The sequence below is a fragment of the Numenius arquata genome, chromosome 4, assembly GCF_964106895.1.
Source record: "Numenius arquata chromosome 4, bNumArq3.hap1.1, whole genome shotgun sequence".
NCBI classification, from domain to species: Eukaryota; Metazoa; Chordata; class Aves; order Charadriiformes; family Scolopacidae; genus Numenius; species Numenius arquata.
In genome coordinates, this window is record NC_133579.1 from 69538229 (window position 1) to 69555521 (window position 17293).

General features: G+C 38.9%; 1 protein-coding gene across 2 annotated transcripts in view; it reads left to right on the forward strand.

Annotated features, from left to right (window-relative positions):
- Positions 1-17293, forward strand: part of CTDP1 (CTD phosphatase subunit 1) — a 115734-nt gene that overhangs the window by 29985 nt on the left and 68456 nt on the right. For both annotated transcript variants that reach the window (XM_074146295.1, XM_074146296.1), the window contains exons 7-10: positions 110-276; positions 1886-2971; positions 11800-11941; positions 14334-14564. In XM_074146295.1, the coding sequence (XP_074002396.1) occupies positions 110-276; positions 1886-2971; positions 11800-11941; positions 14334-14564 (1626 nt within the window). The remainder of the gene's footprint in view (positions 1-109; positions 277-1885; positions 2972-11799; positions 11942-14333; positions 14565-17293) is intronic.

A 17293-nucleotide genomic window follows, 5' to 3' on the forward strand; every position in this document is an offset into this window, starting at 1 on the left:
GTATATAAGCATGTCCTGCAGACATGCTCATGCATCAACAGAAACTACTTTCATTGATAGTATTATTTTCTAAAACTGGATTAATGTTGTTGACTGTTTTGTCTCTTAGAGATCTCTTCCCATGTGGGGATTCCATGGTTTGCATCATTGATGATAGAGAAGATGTTTGGAAGTTTGCACCCAATTTGATAACTGTGAAGAAATATGTATACTTTCAAGGGATAGGAGATATTAATGCACCTCCTGGGTCAAGAGAAATTCAAATGAAGAAGAAAGGTAATTATATCATTTTTAAATTGCTTTTATAGCTTTTTCCACTTTTTGAATGTGATTAATGTAAGTCATCTTGCTAGTATTGCTCTTGTGCTCGTCTGAGCAATCCTAGATTGTTGTGAGTCCCAGGGGGTGCTTCTGAAGCACAAATGTAAGTAGCTTGGTAAAACTGGTGTGTTCTTGTTGATAGCTTTCCTTTTGGTGGGCCACCACAGCAAAAGTGGAGCGCTGGTAATGGTATTTTGGCTGTTATGGCTGGAGAGCTGATGTGGCAATACACTAAATTGTTCAAGAACATACAGAGGAGGACAGTTTCTCCCTTCCTCTTCTCTGTAAAACATCGTAGGAGTTTTACTCCCTTCTCTGTAGGCGATCAGGGAACCAACTTCCTCTTCTCTCTCCTTTTTGGTCCCTTTCCCTGCCCCACTTTGGAGCAATAGTTAATGAACTCTGATATCAACATGCTGCTGAAAATGAATGTTTTGATCTCTGCTTACCTCCCTGCCTAAATCATGCTAATAGAATTAGCAGGGGATTTTCAGTGTCTACTGAATATGGTATTTGGGAATTTGACACAAGAACCTTATGTTCAGCAGGCTCAGCAGCATAATTCAAATGATGGATTTAGAAGGTATATGTCACTATGTTAGCATTTAATTTGGGGGCAAAGTGTATTTGGAAGACAATGGTTAAGAAAAAATTGCAGGGGGGGTTCCAGTTTATCCAAGGGTGGTTTTTTCATCATCACTCACTTTCCCTTGTTGAACTAAAGATGTCCAATATGGAAACAATAGTATGTGCTCAAACTGAATCGGGCCGCTATGACACAGGAACTCTGTGCTTGACTGATATTGTTACTTGCAGGGGGGGGACATACATGCGAAAGAGTCAAAGTAGGGTGACTTCATCCCATGTTCCTGATAAATGTCTGTGTACGAACTTCTTTGCCTCTCTATGCTTTTGTGGACATCTGAAGACATGCCCTAAAACTATTTTTTCTGCCTTTTGAGTCTATTACCCTTTACTTTGCATTCCAGCAGAGTCTCAAATGAACCTCAAACAGCATCTTTGTATTGCTAAAATATGTATATATTTTCAACTATTAAAATACAGTTAGTTTGGTTATAAGAAATAGAAAATATATGAAAACAATGGAGGCTTATAAAGAAAGTTCTTGTTGTTGGAGTTCTGGTCTGGGACCTTCTGAAGTGAATCCTGCCCTATTTTTTTGATTCTCTGCAGTAGTTTCATTGCCCTGAGATGTAATCATAAAATGCATGCTACAAGATAACTATGTAAACATGAAAGGATTTAACAATATTACTTGTGACCTGTGTGATTTATTTTTTTTAATAAAGAAAAAGCTACTTACACAGCTTCTTTACAAAATTAAAGTTTGTTAGGTTTTCCAGTTCTTTCTAGTAATCGTTGACACCTAAAGTATCTTAAGTTCGAAAAGCCTAGTTGTCACTTCTAAGCATAGTGAAGTCTAACTGCATATGAAAACTGTGTGTTTAAGGAAAAATAAAACTTAATTTTCACTAAACTTGAAAAAAAAACACACAAAATCTGAGAAAATATGTACATTTTATTTCTTTTTCCTGTGTCTTAGTAAACCACTCTACAAAACCAGAGGCACTTGTTTCAGCAGTGACATCAGCAAAGGATGCTGAAGAAATAAAGAATGTTACATGTATAGAAGAACAAAGCAATGGTCTCAAGAAAGCTACAAAGGACACTTGCACTGCAAATGGAAGTACTTCTGTAAGCAGTGAAACATCCGACTGGGATATGAACTCACGTGAGAAAGTTAATGCCCAGGACTCCTTAAACGATAGCGCTGATCACAAAATGGACAGTGAGGTCACTTATGATTTGACAAACACAAAAGAATCTCAGACTTTTTCAGAACAAGTTGATAAAACGGAGATAGAGAAGCAGCAAACCCAAGACAAGGCAACAAATGACTTGGACTTTGAACTGTCTAGTGACAGTGAAAGTGAGGGTGGATTGGATACCAGAAAGTCATCCACTTCTGTATCAGATAGTGAGAATGAGGAAAAGAGAAGCTGGAAGAAATCCACACAACCTCTGCAGGATGCGAATTTGCAGAAAGAGAGTTGCACTGATGTGAGTGAAAAAAAGGATGGTCTGGTGAACCATTCTGGGGACACGCAATCTCTACCTAGTGAAAATATTAATGACAAAGCTGATCTTGAAGCACAGGAAGAAAGTGAACAGGAAAGCCTTTGTGATTTAGGAAATGGGTGTGCAGACAAGAAAGAAGCTGAAACAGAGTCTCAGAATAGTGAACAGTCTGGAATTACAATGGGTGAGTCCTTAGACCAGAGTATGGAGGAAGAAGAGGAGGAGGATGATACAGATGACGATGACCATTTAATATACCTCGAAGAGATCCTTGTGCGGGTTCACACTGATTATTACACCAAGTATGATAAATACCTGAAAAAAGAGATTGAGGAAATTCCAGACATTAGAAAAATAGTACCAGAACTGAAAAGTAAAGTGTTGGCAGATGTAACCATAATATTTAGTGGACTCTACCCAACAAACTTCCCCATTGAGAAAACACGGGAACACTATCATGCCACAGCACTTGGAGCTAAAATTGTGAAGAATCTAGTACTGAGTGCTGATGATCCTGACAAAGCAACGCATCTCATTGCGGCAAGGACAGGTAGGTAAAGGAGACTTGAGTTTTCCATCAGCTTTTTTCCTGTGACAGTTCATTCATGCCTTCAGCTGGTTTTTGTATAACCTACTGTCTTAACATAACTGGCATTATAATTGAACTTAAAGGGAAGATTCTTCCTAGCACAACTTGGAAGCCGTTTTTTAAAGGCTTTTTTGCTGCTTTTTTGGATCAAGTGTGGCTTTTAAAACAGGAGGACGTGTTAAATAACCTCTGGTGTAATATGTCATGACTCACTTCTTGGTTAAGAGTTGGTGGTACTGAGTCTTTGACTATTAAGGTTGTTGAATAGAAACTTCAACGTTTGTGTCAGAGAAAAGTTTATAGTGGTCTTGCTATATTTAAAGTTACAGCAATGCTTGCTTGCTTGGTTTGTCATATTGCACCTCTCATGGTTCAGTTTCACTTTGTGTGGAATTCAAACGAATGATCTTAAGAGACTGGAATCTGATGATACCCTGTCACTGCTCTCTGTGTAACCTGTATATGTTTGTCATGGGAGATAGTTTAGCCTAACTTTTGATATGTATTTAGCTTCTAGTACAAAATTTTGTGTGCACTCTGACCCTTGGTTACCTCATTGTTGGCCTTTTGAAGTTGCAATCCAAATATCTGATAATGAAAACCATGAAATCCAAAAGTAAAACTGCATGGTTTAGACCATCTAAAGGTTCTAGGTAGCTTCAGGTCATCCTTAGATGTCGTAAACCAAGAAATACACACCTGCTGCCTATTGGAATATTTTTTTCTTGACTGCTGTTTATGTGAGCTTTCAGTCCATCAGAAGCATCTTTGTTTCAGCAGCTTGTATTATAAAAGAATGGAGTATATTTCCACTGGCTGTAATATAGATTACTGTATTTTTCTCAAAGTGTCTGTGACTTAAGAAATAGAACAAGATATTTCTTACACAGCTGACCAGGAATAACAGCCTCCTGTTGAGGAGACAGTGATGAACTATTGTCTAACCCTTTTTGGAAAGATTCTCATGGATTGCTTGAGGATTTTGTTGTGATTTTTTTTTTTAACTATATTTTCTCCCTGCCAGTTAGATGGGAGTAGTTATGCTGCGTCACCCTAATTTCATGAGGGAAACTGACATTTAATCAGTGATGTTAAGGATATAAATTGTGTCCTGTCACAGCTGGATTTGTGATAATTTGGCTGTCAGCGTGATTTTCATACTGATTCTTGTGTGGTTAGAAAGCAAATTCTACAAATCTCTGTTACTGCTGGTAAGCCTTACAAACACTACATCTCTGGCTCCTGTTGCAAACATCTGAAGCACTGCTTGATGTGTAATTGCTGGTGAAAGGGAGAAACAAAGCATGTCTCTTCTTGACTTGAGTTCAGAAGTCAATAGCCTGAGGCCAGGCAATGTTGTTCCGCTTCTCTTTCCTTTTCTTTTCTTTTTTTTTTTTCCTGTTTTTTAATGTGGCTGTGTAAAGGTGATTTTAAAGTGTACCTGTGAGTTCAGTATTTCGGGGTGACCGCACTAGCAGTGGCAGACTTAGGGCTCAGACAAGCAAGTTGACCTAAGTGTTTACTTTCCGTTAGCTGTGCTGTAGTAAATGGTGTATACTTAATCTGCAGCAGCGGTGGGGGTAAATACTGTTAGCTTTTGAGTTTTGAACCCAGAGGAAGAATTTGTTGGGGAAAAGACAAAGAGAAGTCAGTGTGAAACAGAGTACCCCCTAGGTCTTGGAGGGATGGATTTCCCCTTTGCAAAGTGACCACATCATAGCTTGGTGTATGGGATGAACAGCTAGTGAATACAGTTTTGGATTATATTTACAGCACTCTTGGCAGCCTACTGCAGTAAATAATTTAAATTTATTTTATTCTTTGTGTATACTTGTCTCTTTCCCTGCAGATAGGCAGCCTGTTTCTCTGCAGACACTCTGTGATTCAGATAATCTGGATTCTGAAGATAAATAAATCCTTTTTCTTGGAGAAAATTAGGATTTTTTTCATTATATAGGGAGGCAAATACAAGAATCTTTGTGTCATCTAATTAGCTTTCATAAATCTGAGTGACTGAGAAAAGGCTACCTTAGAGTCCTTTCCACTTGCCTATGGGCTGCATAAATCTTACTTCAGTTTTTGAAATATCTGTTGTTTGCTTTAAGCAACAGTAAACTGCACTGGATGATGAGTTGTTATAGCTGTGTACACACTTGGCGAAGCAGTTACACACTATTTTATAAATCTTGCTATGCTCCTTCCTGAACAAATGAAAGATAGTGTAGTTGATTTTTTGTATTGAGTTTTTGCTGATGGAGAAGATAAAGCTGCTCAGGTCACTTAAAAATTATTCTAGTGGGGTAGGAGTGGAAATATGTCAGTTTAGGCCCTGAATGTTTCTTTTTTTTTTTTTATTTTTCAAAATATATTTCATTCTGTGTCTTTTCCTATACTTCAAAAGCTATATGGGAATAATTTCCTTACTTTTAGTGATTAGCCTACATCGAGTTTTGCTTAATATCATTAAAAATATCAGATTGCTTAAAATACCAAGTGTTCTATGAACTGTGGCTCCTTTTTATTCATCCTCATCTACCTTCTTAAAAAATACTTGCTCCTGGCTCACTCTCTCTCTCTCTCTCTCTGAGGTACTGAGAGAGAAGAGAAAGCTGCCAGTTGATAGTCTTGTTAGCCTGTCCTGTGACTTGGTGGGAGGTCTTCACCAGCCATAGCTATGATGTGTCCACAGATATTTTTTTTCCTTTTTTTTTTTTTTTTTTAAATGAATAGTGTTTTCAAAGGCCACATCTTTACAAAAAAAATCCAGTTGAGCACTTCTCTAAACTTGGGCACTGACTAGGTAAGCCTGTTGCTTTTCCTGGCAAAGCACAGGGCAGTGATAAAGCTGAACTCTAGATGTGGCCTCCGAACAGTGCATCTGTCACTATTTCATGGTCACTGAATTCTTGTAGGGCCAAGCACTGAGGTCTGTACGACTTGTTTTAGGTTAATGTTGTTGAAGAGCTCCAGAATTTGATCATAAATCAAGATTTATATGTAAAAATGGTCTGAAGACAAACTTCTTAGCGATAAGATTTTCCAAGTGACGTCTGGCAACCTGGTTACAAGCTGCCATAAGGATCTGTTGACTTTAATGTGTTGGAATCAGGAGACTGTTTTGAGAGTGACTCTGGTGGTTGCTCACCTGCATCCTGTACTTGGGTTCACTCTGACACAGCCTCGAGCGTGGCCTCGAGCCTCTCCTCATGGGGGAGATGGAATCGGAGGGTGCACTCCACTCAAGACTCCAGGGCATTTGACCCACAGGACTGGAACAGAGCTAATCCAAAGGAAAAGTCCCTGAAATTCATATGGGGGTGAGCATCGCTCCTCCAGCACCCCTTTGCCCTGCAGATCTCCCTGTCGGGCTGCACTAGTTGGTAATGTGAATGTGGCCAAATAGTACCGCAGTATAGTATTTCTTCTTAATCTTCATAAACATACAGCTTAGGTCTCATTTATCTATGTTGCTTAAGTGCCTAGTGGGCTTCATACTTTGGATAAGACAAAATAAACTGCTGTAGTGAAACTGTGTGTCCTGGAGAACAGCTGTAGAAGTTTATTCTTGCATTACTGATTTTGGTCACTTTTTTTAGTAATGAATTGTCAAGATTAACAGGATGCTTTTTTGGTTGGTTTTTTTTTTTTCCAACCTTTCTTTGCAAGTTCAAAAGTAGAATTAATGAGTCCCTTCCCCAGGTTTGCAAATAACCTTTTCCCAATATTATGTGCTTCAGGCTGTATCTGTCGGAGGGTAGACGTGATGAATTTGGACCCTGGCTGCTTCATGTGAAAAGGCTTGTGTGCCTTTTTGGAAAGATTTTAGACTAGAATTTGAAGTAGGGAAAGGTGATTAGAGGAGAATAATGCAAAAAAGCAGTCCAGAAAAACAGGTTTTCTCTTAAGTGATTTTTAGCCCAGCTGGATGATTCAGAGGTTTTGAACTGCATCAGAAATACTGTTGCTTGGATGGATTAACGTCCTTTCTGCTGTTTCTTCTTAATAAGCACACTTGCAAAAGGGGAAGTTACGCTGGGGAAAGGGAGAGGAGAAGGCAATATTAAGTATTGCTGTACTGTTTCTCCTACCCAGTTAAATGTGGTGTTCTACCAAATCTTGCTCTGAAAACATTATATATGTGAAATCTTGATTTGTGAAGAAGTCAGCTAGAACCTGAAGGCAGCCCCCTGAGGTGGCACAGTTGCATTACCTCATGCGATTTTCAGTATGCTGGAGCATGCAGCAGGCGACTGCGCTTTAGAAAGGAGGAGGAAGCAGAAAGCCTTGGTGTTGCGGAGGTGAGAAAGGTAAAGGCTTTCCACCCTCAGGAGGTGGGTTTGGTTACACACTGGTCTTTATAGAATGGTTTGAGTTGGAAGGGACCATAAAGATCATCAAGTTCCAAGCCCCCTGCCATGGGCAGGGACACCTCCCACCAGACCAGGTTGCTCAAAGCCCTGTCCAGCCTGGCCTTGAACACCTCCAGGGATGGGATATCCACAGCTTCTCTGGGCAACCAGTTCCAGTGTCTCACCACCCTCACAGGAAAGAATTTCTTTCTAGTGTCTAATCTAAATCTCCCCTCTTTCAATTTAAAACTGTTACCCCTATCCTATCACTACACTCCCTGATAAAGAGTCAGTTCCCATCTCTCCTGTAGGCCCCCTTTAGGTACCGGAAGGTCTCCCTGGAGCCTTCTCTTCTCCAGGCTGAACAGCCCTGACTCTCTCAGTCTGTCCTCATAGCAGAGGTGCTCCAGCCCTCTGATTGTCTTCATGGGACCCGTTCCAATAGGTCCATATCCTTCCTGTGTTGAGGACTCCAAAGCTGGAGACAGTACTCCAGGTGGGGTCAACTGGGTTTGGGTTATGTTGCCAACTTTAATTACATATTAATGGTTATACCTTTTGGAGATACTGTTCCAGAACCATAAGTTTCATGCACAATAGTGCCATTCTAGCTTTCACGTTTAAGGCTTCTGTTGTAATCCTGTTGGCTAGAAGAAGAGTTTACTGAGCTCCTCAGCATATCTCCGGTGTGAAATGATCAGATATGCGTGAATGCAGACTGTGTATGCGTGTGGAACGGGCAGCAAGATGAAGCACCTGACAAATCATCAATGCAGAAGCATCAGGTTTAAAAATAGTTGGAGGAAGCCATCTTCTCACATAACTTCACAGATTCAACATGAGGTGAAGATGCAGTTACATGGTTTTGTTCAGGTTCCCCCTGAGGTGGTCCAAAAAGAGCAGCAATAACTTTAGTTGGGGCAATGGATGTACTCAGATAAGCTTTTGTTCAGGGTATTATAAGCACAGTCTGTCTATCCAATAGCTCCAGCAACTCTAGTTAACTGTTCTGTATGCTTACTAGTATTCAATCAGCTCCAGTGTTATGTGCAGGACAGCATCACTGGTCACGTCTGATACTTGATTCAGTATCTAATACCAGGCACAAGTACCTGAACTTCCACTGAACATCTTGCTCTTGTTGCTTTTTTTTCCCCTGAAACTCTTATGCTTATGCTATTCTGTGCTCGTGAGACCCCACCTGGAATACTGTGTCCAGCTTTGGAGTCCTCAACACAGGAAGGACATGGACCTGTTGGAATGGGTCCAGCGGAGGGCCACGAAGATGATCAGAGGGCTGGAGCACCTCCCGTATGAAGACAGGCTGAGAGAGCTGGGGTTGTTCAGCCTGGAGAAGAGAAGGCTCCGGGGAGACCTCATAGCAGCCTTCCAGTATCTGAAGGGAGCCTACAGGAGAGCTGGAGAGGGACTCTTTGTCGGGAAATGTAGTGACAGGACAAGGGGTAATGGTTTTAAATTGGAAGAGGGGAGGTTTAGACTAGATATCAGGCCAACTCTAACCATTCTATGATTCTATGAACCCAATTTCAGCATCCTCTTTGTGGCAGCTGTCATTTTAGCTCTTTGTTCTATTATGTTGTCATTGCTTTTCTCCTTTATGCCCCCCCCAAAAAACCAAACCATTTTCCAAGCCAAGTCTTTCACTTTTTTAATCCGTTTCTCCCCCAGATCTCTTGACCTGATTGTCCTTCAGAACCTCTGCTTTCTTTCCTCTGAGATGTACCCTGTGTGTAAATTAAATACAGCTTTATGCTTACTTGTGTCTGACTGCAGGTATTTCCACAATTCCCACTGAGGTTATAGAAATAATAATAACAACACTTCCTGTGGAAGTGCCCTCTGGCACCGTAAACTGGCTCATTTCCAATGACTGTTGTATGAAAGTGCTCTGGGTCACCGATTTACTTTTTGTCACTGATGATTAATTGGAAAATGGATTTCTTGTTTCAGGGGATGAATGATGTGAGAGCACTGACCTCCCTTCTTAAAGAGTTTTGCTTTTTAGTCGGTTAAAACCTCTTGAACAGCAAAGGTGTGCTGGGATTAACATGGTTGGAGTTCTAAAGTTGTTTTTACTGGGTGTTTGTTGGACTGGTTTTATTTTTATTTTACGGCACAATTTAAAATGTGGATTTCCAAATCCTTTGTGGTTTGGAAAGGGCTTTATCTTTAAATACTTGTGTTTGTGTTTATCTTGTATTCTTAAATGAATGCTTTTTTGTTGCAAAGATAGTAATATGGAGAAAAGCTTTACATTTACTGTATGGCTCTTAAATCCTGAACTGTGGAATTGCTTACATTTGCTGCTGAAGGTGAAAGGCATGTATTTGTGTACGGAACATCTTTTTCTTAATCTAAATCCAAGAAATAAAGTATTTGTATGTAAAGGTAGAGGAAAAGGTAGCCCTACTCCTGTATTCTGTTGGGTTTGGGGGAATAAAAGCAGGGAAACAGAGGCTTTCAGTTTGGTAAAGGGCATTGATCTCGGGCCCTTACTGTTTATTTAGTCTTTTTGAATTTACGGAAGTCTAGAAAATAAACTGCTGAACTAGTTAGGTCAATCCTCAAGAGCATTTCAGCAGATCTGTCTGCCCCAGTAGATTCTAGTTCAGGTTGTACGTGGTCCTTTAGGTAGTTGCTCTTAACTGTTTGCTCTCATCTTCAAATGATGTGGAGAAGAAGGAGCACTTCAAGACTTTGATCTTAATTGAAACAAGTAAAGTGATGTTGTTAAATGACAGCCGTGCAGATAAAACTCCAGGGAACTATGTTGAAACCATTGAATTAATTTGCTGTTCTTGCTTCCTTGTCAGACTTGTTATGAAATTTGATAATTTTTTTTCTGGAGGCTTCATTCTTGAAGGCACATGTGTGAAAATAGACAAGGCTTATAAATTGTAACTTTAAATAAATTTTTAAAAAATTAAAAATTTTACTTAGATTTTTTTTTTTTTAGTTAATAAGGTAAATTAGACTGGAGTATTGTGGCTTTTATATAAGCATCTGCAGGAAGAAACCCCAGGGTCTTTGTGCAAAGCTGACGGGCCTCAGCAGGAGTGGGCAGTGTTTGAAGTGATGTGTTCTTCACCTTCAGTTATGAGAGCTCTGCTCTTAAGCTAGAGGAGAGGGTTGAGTTGTTAATTAAAATCTTGTCTTTAGTTCTTGATGGTCTACTTTTATTTCACTTTTCTAAACACACCAAAAAAAAAAATGTAGTGCAATATTGACTGTATTATTCTGTCTTGGTGCAAAGACGTTTACTGGGAAAATGACTGAGTTTGGTAAGCGTTTTAAACAATGTATAAATAAGATGAAATGTGATAAATTATAGGGCTATAACAAAAGGGAAAAGTGATGGCTTTCAGCTATGAGACAGAATGTCAGATTGATGAGAGTTCCTTTATCACGTTCTAGCTCCACCAGTATTTGTGCACTGTAAAAATGCCACGTGTCAATGTCAAGCATAGAGATATCAGGTCAGAATCCGTGGGATTTTTCTCTATTGCATATATATTTAATGGCAGATTATATAATTTTGTGTTGTCTCCAAGTGTTCAGAGCCTCCATAGGTCACTTTGAAACAAATACCACAATTGGTAAAATTAATTTTTCCCATCAAATAGAAGAAATACAATCTTGAAGCATTTGGACAGTCAGCTGTTTCTGGGAACAGATGACATTTCAAGGTTAATTTCAACCTTTGTTTAATTTGCTTCTTTTTGCTTGCTGGTTTTGGTGGTGCTTGGCAAAGATTTATTGCAACTTGACTGAGTTTCTGTCTTGCTCTGGCTTCTCTAGAGGGTGGGAATTGAGATCACTTGCACGCTGCATTGTTGATGGTTTCATGGGAACTTTGTGCTAGCCTGCCATGTTTAGCTTCACATTCGTTGTTCCCATTTGGCATGGAATAATCCTTTTGTCTTGTTTTGCCTCTGCTCCTGGTAAATGGAGGTTGAGGGGGTGACTGGCTGTTAAAAAGGTAGATACTGCATGTGCAGGGACAAGTTAGTATGATAAGTTAGTGTTAGGCTTTAACGGCATTGAAGAGTCGCTGCTGCTTAGACTCGGACAAATAGAAATAAAGGAGGTGAAATACAAAAGTACATTTCTATTGATTGTTTAGTTAATGTGGAGATGTCGAGGTTTTCTGTATGGATTAATTTTAGTGGGCTACTTCAACGGCACTAGTGCTTCAGGAAGTTACAAATACCTTCATGCAGCTTGAGACTGAGGTTATCGCATCTTATTTAGCCTCACTTTTATCAGTTGTGGTTGTTTTGTTGGATTGGGAAGGGGTGTTTCTTTTTTTTTTTTTCCTGTAAGATTGATCACAGAATCTTCTTCCTAAACCACTGTGTACTTAAAACTGTTTTCTGTGTTTCTGGGAAAACTGTAATGTTATGTTTAACTTTGTAATAGGCACTGAAAAAGTACGGCAAGCTCAGGACTGCAAGGACCTTCATGTTGTAAATCCTGACTGGCTGTGGAGCTGCCTGGAGCGCTGGGACAAGGTTGAGGAACAGCTCTTTCCCTTGAAGGATGACTACATCAAAACACACAGGTACGTGGGAACTTGGGGGAGTAGGGGATGTGAAAATAGATCATTCACACAATGATGCTAATTCGTTAATGCAGTTATAAAATCGGTCTCCTGCAAATTTCAGAGTGCTGTGCAATGCTTACAGATTTTTATGAAAGAACCCTCCATTTTTGTCCATTTCTATGCTGCTTAAACTGAAGACTGTTAAGGGATTGGGAAGCAGTTCAGCAATGAGCAGAATCGGGAGAAACCTGTGGTACCAGTAGTTTCTTAAGCAGTTGTCATTGTTAGCCATCTTCAGTTGGCTACAGTTCATCAACTAACACAGGGAATGCCACCAAGGCACAGGATCATTCATGCTGCCGAATTAAAAGAAAAAGAAAAAAAGTACGTACTCCCACAAAATGAAAAATTGGTGAAGTATGACATTTTTTTCTGAGACTTGGTAGTGAGGATGAAAAGAAAACCAGAAAAATACAGCAGAAGAATCTAAGAGACATTGGAAGGCATGAAGGTAGAAGCAAAAACTGAGAGAAAGGAAGTAGTGAGAGAACAGGAGGTTTTGGGATGGTAAGAAAAAGTGTTAAAGGAGAAAGGGTTAAAAATAATCTGTGCACTAGGATGACAGCAAATAGAGGGGACAGCTGAAAACTTTATTAACACAGAGGAAGTCAGAGGGCTATTAAGAACAGTCCCCTTCAGGAAGGTGGCACGGTTAAAGTCACTCATGACAATATACTGTAGAGCCAGATTTTTCTTCTTGATTTGTCTGTTTGGATAGACTCATGTTAATGGTGTCTTACAAGCCCAGGGGAGGATCTTCCCTTCTATGTTTAGACAGGAAGGGGCACAGCATACTAGATTTTCTGTACTAAACTGCTACTGGTGTGATTGACTGAATAAGCTCGAGGTTTGCTTTCTGCTTAGAAGACAATAGCCCTTTGCGGGCAGAATGTACATGTGTAAGTCCTCATACACTCTGAAGACACCAAAAGTAGAAATGTCTGGAAGTGAGGACACGTATCAAAAGGGAGACTAGGTAGAGACCCAGAATCTCTAAAACTTAGGAAAGAGACTACTCATGGCTTGAGTTAGAATACTTAGTTTTTTAAAAGTGCTGTCAGATTTTTTTTTAATCAAATTTTGGAATATTTGTGTGGGATGTTTAACTTGTCTTAGAGGCCTGGCACAGCCAAGTTCTCAGTACAAATCTGGAAAGTGACTTGTAAGCATCATTTTTTGATGTCAAGATGAATGTTGGTCTTTCTACCTATCTTAATTTACTCTTCCCTTTTATCAAAACACAATGATAATTTTTCCTACTTCTGCATTTCAAATAAAATATACCTTAACTTCATACTTTCCTTCACCACATCCCCCACAAACTTCAGTCAGTAAGACATCTATCTTAATGCAAAAAATTTTAGTTATTAACCCAACATGTGCAACTTCTTTGGAAAAGATTTTTCTCCTTAATGAAACCGCTTTCAGTAATGATTATTGGTACAAAGCACTTAGGAACTAGGTGAGAAATGAACTCTGAGAAAATATTTGCATATAAAATAAGCTTAAGAATAGCAAAACAGAGTAAGTAAACTTCAAATTGACTCTAAGTATTGATGCTACAAGACTACTTCAGAAACACCCATGAAAGCATATGGTAAAAACTCCGGTTTTGTGGCACTTCTAATATTTATTTGAATTTTAATTGCTTTTTCTGTAGCTTCAGTTTCGTGGTGCATAACATGTTGGTTTATTTGATTTTTTTTTTTTTTTAAAGTTACTCAATTTGCTTCCTTTTTTTTTTTTTCTGTGGCACTTTATCATAATTGGGTAGTATGCCACAGTGGTGATTCCTGCAGACTGACCTCTACACATTTCTGCTGACAATTCTAAAATTATGTTTTAAAATGCAGTGGGGTGATCATAGGCAACTTAGTATTTTCATAAATGAGTTTGGATGACTTGCAAATTAATATCGTGTTTATTTTTTCTCCGAGCCAATTTGGAGAGCAAATACCAAGATCTGACACAATAGCATGCTTTTCTCTGTGTTGCATATGTGCAGATTATCATGCTACTCTAGTTGTCAGTTGTTACTACCTGGAAGCAATTTCAGTAATTTTATATGTTAAGACAATTTTTATATGTTAAGACAATTTTTAAAGCATGTTGGTTTTTTTTTTTTTTTAAATAATGTGAATATGACATTATCTGTGTCTTTGCATTTTTCTCTGTGAGACTAATGGGGGTTGGCGAGAAGAAATATTTCTTCTGAAGTCTTCCGAACTATTATTATTTTTTTTTCCCACTTTCTCCTTTAGAAAAAAAAATGAATGCTTGTTTTTTTACATTCTGGTTAGATAGCTCATTAAAATCTCTAAAGCAACTTTTTCTGAACTTCATCCGACAGAGAGAATAGCCCTGCCACGTTCCCTGATACACACAGCACGTTTCAGACAGCTCTCTTTCACCCAACACCCATCCATCCAAAGTCTCAACCCGGTCCTGAAGTTCGTCTTTATGATCCTAACACTGGAAAGCTGATCAGGAAAGGTGCTCAGACCTCTGGCCAGTCGATGTACATCCAGTCTCCAGCTCCTCCCATCACCTTACCAGTCCACGGCGAACACTCGTCCTTCAGGTACCTAAAGCATAGCTAAGAGTCACTTCAACTATATTTTCAGATGCTGTAGTAAATTTAACTCTTATTATCTTCACATTTGATTGGATTGTCATCTTTGCTTTAGTTAGTTTACTTTCTGAAAAGCCAAGGAAATGAGTGAAAGTGAATACTCAGCTGAAGTGGAATCAGGATGCTAGAATTCCAGACGCTTTTTATGCCTCACCTAAACTGTGACTAGAACCCTCAAAACAAATAAATGCAGCATGTAGTTTGTGCGCTTTAAAGGATATTAAGTAACTCCTTTCTGAAGTGAGGTAGCCCAATGTATTTAACGAGTCTTAGAATACCGGATTGGGCTTTTTTGTCTATAATATATATCTGATAGCATTTGGCTTTTGTTTGTAAAATTTTCCTCTTCACCTAATTCCTTCAGATGGGACATTAGCTTTGTGTTTTGCTTTGAAGAGCATCAGAAGTGGTGGAAGAGGGGTGTAGCTAACTGTGTATTTTTAAATAAGGCTAGATGACTGAGGGCTAGTTAATAATCCTTAGATCACTAAATCAAGACACTAAAACAGCAGGAGGGGGAGGCGCCCTGCTTTTTGAAGTAGAAAGGCTGGCATCTGGATTTTGTCAAAATGTGTGGATTTGGTCAAGCTACAACAGCAACACTTGTCTCTTAAGGATGCATAAAATACCTAAAACCCATCCTTAAGTATCTACGTAAAAGATCTAACTATCTGGAATGTTAACAAGTTTAGCAAGGCTTGTTGACTCCAGTAGTAAAGAAGTAGCCAGTTGAAGGCAAAGATTTTCTTTTTGTAAAATGAGATCAAAATTCTTTTGTACAGTGTGATCGGAGTATTGCAGTTGTTATAAAGCAATTCAGTTTTCCAAAGAACTACAAAAATACAAAGCACAATTGTAAGTGCACACAGTTTTCTACCTTTCTTCTCTCTCCCCGACCACTTTTGCAGTGCATCACTTAAAAGTTTTATATATTAGTGTAGTTTGTTATATTTCCACTCTATCTTCCTGTTGCTAAATTATTTCAACCTATGTTTTTTTCAGCTGTCATCTTTTTATAGGCTTTTTCTTACTTCAGCTTCCCTGTTTCTGTCAACACAGTTTTTTGAGTCTCTCTTGTTTGTGAAGTCATTTTGTTTTCAGTTCCTTTTTAACTGTATCTTTAAAGTTCGCATTTTACTATGACATGTTAAATGAACAGGAAGAACGTTAAATAATCAAGACATAGCATGTATCCAGAGAGGAGCTGAAAAGCTTTTGGTTTTGTTTGTCAGTTATTGTGGAAAGGCATTTGTCTAGAAATAGAGCTAGGATGGTCGTACGTGTATATAATCGTCATGATGCTTCAGTATGATGGTTTATGTTATTAATGCATATTGATGTTTGTTCTGCCTTTGTCAACAACCTAATGAAGAGTTATGTCTGCTCCTAAGCCTATTTTTCTTTAATGTAGAGGTGCTTCTTGACTTTAACGTCTTACGGAAAAGGAAAGAAATACACTTCAGCTGTCCTCTTAGTTGAGTTTCTCAGAGCCTCAGACAGGTTTTGGGGATGGAGCAGGACTGTATCCCTTTTCTACTGCCTTATTTTGTTTCACTTAAGCATTCCTTTGACTGTCAATGCTCAGGGTTGAGACACTTCAATCTAAGGAAGGAAATCAAAGTACACAATCTACAGCTTCACCCCAAGCAGCTGTAAGAAAAGAGATTAGCATAAGATATACACTGGGAAATAGTCAATATTTTCATCATCAGTTCCTGTTGTTTTGGTTTTAGTGGTAAAATTAGTGACCTGTAAACACTGATCTCTTAATTGGGACATGTCTGTACTCCTCAGAGCAGTTCCACTACCTTCAATTAAGATGATGAGTGTCTTGGTAAAGTCTAGGAGGAAAGCAGTGCCGTGATCAAATACCACATAAAGTATTTTTAATGGATAGGAAGTATAGTGCAAGCAAAGCACAAAGACTGTGAAGAAGTAACAAAAAGCCAAATAGGAACAACTTTGCTGTGTTTTGACTGAGCAAGAGCTGAGGCAGAAGTACTGTATCGCCACCTTGCTTCTCTTAGTGCATGCATCAGTGAAAGCTTTTAAAAAAAAGCTTCACATCCAATTGAAAAATTGATGTCATGTTTAACTTCAGAGAAGTGACCTTAGTGCAGCAATTTCTTGGTAGAGGGCAATACATTTTTGTGTCCTGACAAACTTCACATCCTCCTATATTCATTCCTACAGAAAGATTTTGAGAGTATTTATAACTAAGCCATTGAATTTAAGCAGAGTTAGATAAAGCTGTTAACACTCACAACTGCTCCTGTTGTGGGTGGATGTAGTCAAAGCCTCCCATAATCCTTGATAGTTTCTAAAAACTGATCTAAAAACCTGATCCTGAATTTCAGAGAGTGGGCAAAATTGCACTGGTGAGAGAGGAAACCCTTGGAGATGGTAACCACACATGGCATGGGGATGATACTCGGACTCTTACTGTAAGAATAGACCTTGTTGTGCTTAGAAGATCACCTCTTGCAGGGCTGGTTACTGAAAAGGGCTTCAAGTTATCCCGGTACGATTTTGTAAGAACTGTTTCAGCTCTTGCTTTTTTACTTTGGGTTCAACATTTTTAGTTTCTTTCTGGGATTCAACTTGAAACATAATTTAAATTAGGATATGATTAGTTTAAATATCTACACGAACTTTGCAGTGAAACTGTTACTGGTGAG